The sequence below is a fragment of the Penaeus chinensis genome, chromosome 20, assembly GCF_019202785.1.
Source record: "Penaeus chinensis breed Huanghai No. 1 chromosome 20, ASM1920278v2, whole genome shotgun sequence".
Lineage (NCBI taxonomy): Eukaryota > Metazoa > Arthropoda > Malacostraca > Decapoda > Penaeidae > Penaeus > Penaeus chinensis.
In genome coordinates this window covers 10,530,458-10,532,957 of record NC_061838.1, presented here as the reverse complement: position 1 = coordinate 10,532,957, position 2,500 = coordinate 10,530,458, and the positions used below count along the sequence as shown (strand labels likewise).

At 55.6% G+C, this 2,500-nt stretch overlaps 1 protein-coding gene across 1 annotated transcript in view; it reads right to left on the bottom strand.

The window, feature by feature from the left end:
- Window positions 1–1,806, bottom strand: part of LOC125035972 (frizzled-5-like) — a 2,438-nt gene extending 632 nt beyond the window's left edge. The window contains exon 1 of the mRNA XM_047628298.1: window positions 1–1,806. This exon is cut by the window's left edge and continues 632 nt beyond it. Coding sequence (XP_047484254.1) covers window positions 1–1,317 — 1,317 coding nt within the window. The 5' untranslated portion in view covers window positions 1,318–1,806.
- Window positions 1,807–2,500: the final 694 nt, after the last annotated feature.

Genomic DNA, 2,500 nt, shown 5'->3' with positions numbered 1-2,500 from the left:
GACGAAGCCGGCCAGCAGGAAGGCCGAGCCCACCACGAGGTAGATGAAGAGTGGCGCCAGCACGAAGCCTCGCAGGTTGTTGATGTCCTGGTTGCCTACGTAGCAGATACCGGCCACGGAGTCGCCGTCCACGGCCGCCATCACCAGCACGGCGATGCTCTGGATGGTGGGGATGAGCCAGGCCGCCAGGTGGAACCAGGTGGAGTAGCTGGCGATGGCCTCGTTGCCCCACTTGAGCCCCGCCGCCAGGAACCACGTGAACGACAGCACCACCCACCAGATGCTCGACGCCATCCCGAAGAAGTAGACCAGCAGGAACACGGTGGTGCAGAGGCCCGAGCCGTAGGGGTTGTGGCGGACCAGGTGGTAGTTGTAGACGATCATCTTGCCGTCGCAGGCGACCTCGGCGTGGCCGGCCACCATGCGAATGATGTAGCCCATGGACACCATGAAGTAGCAGCCGCTCAGGAAGATGATGGGCCGCTCGGGGTACTTGAAGCGGTCCATGTCGATCAGGAAGGTGGTGATCGTGGTGAGGGTGGACACGCAGCACAGAATGGCCCAGATGGCGATCCAGTACTGGGCGAAGGTCCTCTCGTCCTGGTCGAAGTACACGGCATGGCACGGGAGCGCGCAGTCAGGCACGCGGCCCACCTTGAACGACTCGTTAGGATACCGCCCGTACTGCCGGTAGGAGGGATCCAGGTTCACGAAGGGACACGAGCACTGGCACTTGGGGCAGTACTTGGAGTTCTTTCCGCGGCACTTCTTATCCAGGTTGCCGTAGTTCTTGGCCGGCTTCTCCTCGGGCGCCGAGCCGTTGCGCTTGTCCATGCACAGGTGAACGGTGTCTCCGTACTCTGGAAGCTTCGAGCAATCCATCCTTTCGGGCCATGCAAAGCCGTACTGGTGCATGATGGGAGCACAGCCCGCCTTGGCCCGCTCGCACACGCTCCTGCACGCCGGCAGAGGCTTCTCGTAGTCGTCGATACATATGGGCGCGTACACGGAGCACAGGAAGAACTTGAGGTCGGTCGAGCACATGATCTCGACCAGCGGCCAGAACTGGTGCACCTCGAGGCCGGCCTCGTCCTGCGAGTCGTGGTTGAACTGGTTCGGCATCGACGTGTTGTTGTAGCCGATGTCGCGACACATCGGGATGGTGATTTCCTCACAGCGCGACTCCTTAGCCGTCTCCCCGTCCGTGGCACCCACAAGGGTCACCACCAGAAGCACGAACGACGACAAAAACACTGAATTCCGCATCATGGCACTACGGGGAGGCCGCCGGTCTATATCTCTCACGCGGGTGCACATTGCCTACTACTAAACGCTCCGACACACCTCCAGCTGATTGCCGGACTTGCTTTCCGACACCATAATTCAAGCGATTACCCAAACGTCACAGACCACCATCGATTCACGTCCGCTCGCGAGGGGAGTCAGGTTTACACTAACTGAGCGTGCGTCCCGTGAGCCTAAAACCGAGAGGGGACGCAGGTACCACACAGTCTTTTCCGACGACTATTTTCCACGCCGCGTCGCCAACTCACTCACGCTTCGATCGCGTATTTTTTTTGCTTTTTATCCGTTTCTGATCACTCGTTTCACTCACACGAAAACACGAGAGCAGGAGCTAGACTCGTCTCACGAGCGAGCGAGCAGATAATGAGTAGGAGACGAGTCGTGGAGCCGAGTCTTTAGCGGGGCTCGGTCAGAACTATCCCGAGGAGCCGACGCCCTCTCGGCCAATCAGCACAGGCGCAGCTGCCGGGAACACCAATCAGCTGGCCCGTCTCATCCTCTCTCGGCTCTCCCGGTGACCTGCAACAAAAGATACCCATGTCAAGTCAGGTCAGACGCTAACCTGCTCCTCCCAGGCTTATGGCCTCTTGAACACAAACTCGCAACATTTCACCCTTGCCCATACACACACCGAATGCTGCATTCTATTCAACATGCATATTGATCGTCTAACTCAGGCAACAATATTGATCAGCCGGGCCGCCTCTCTCCCCAACTACACCTCGCTGGAGAGAGAATTAAAAAAAGACACACCTACAACTTCCGCATTGCATTTCGAACTCGCCCATTCCAGATCTTTTTTTGCGTTGGGGGCGAGAGAGAGAGAGAGAGAGAGAGAGAGAGAGAGAGAGAGAGAGAGAGAGAGAGAGAGAGAGAGAGAGAGAGAGAGAGAGAGAGAGAGAGAGAGAGTCAGACAGACAGACATATACATACATGTATTTACGCATAAACGCATATGTGCATGCGTGCATACAGGGATATATTGACACATGTATACATGGATAAATGCATACATGCATAAAACACATGCACACATACATAAAATACATGCATACAAGTATATAAGTAACCGAGACAGAGATACAGAAAAAAACACACACGGCGACAGAGAGAGGGGGGGTTAGAACCACAGATTATACGATAGAAAGTGTTTTACTTTATTAATCAATGATTTTCCACGCGGACAAAATAAACA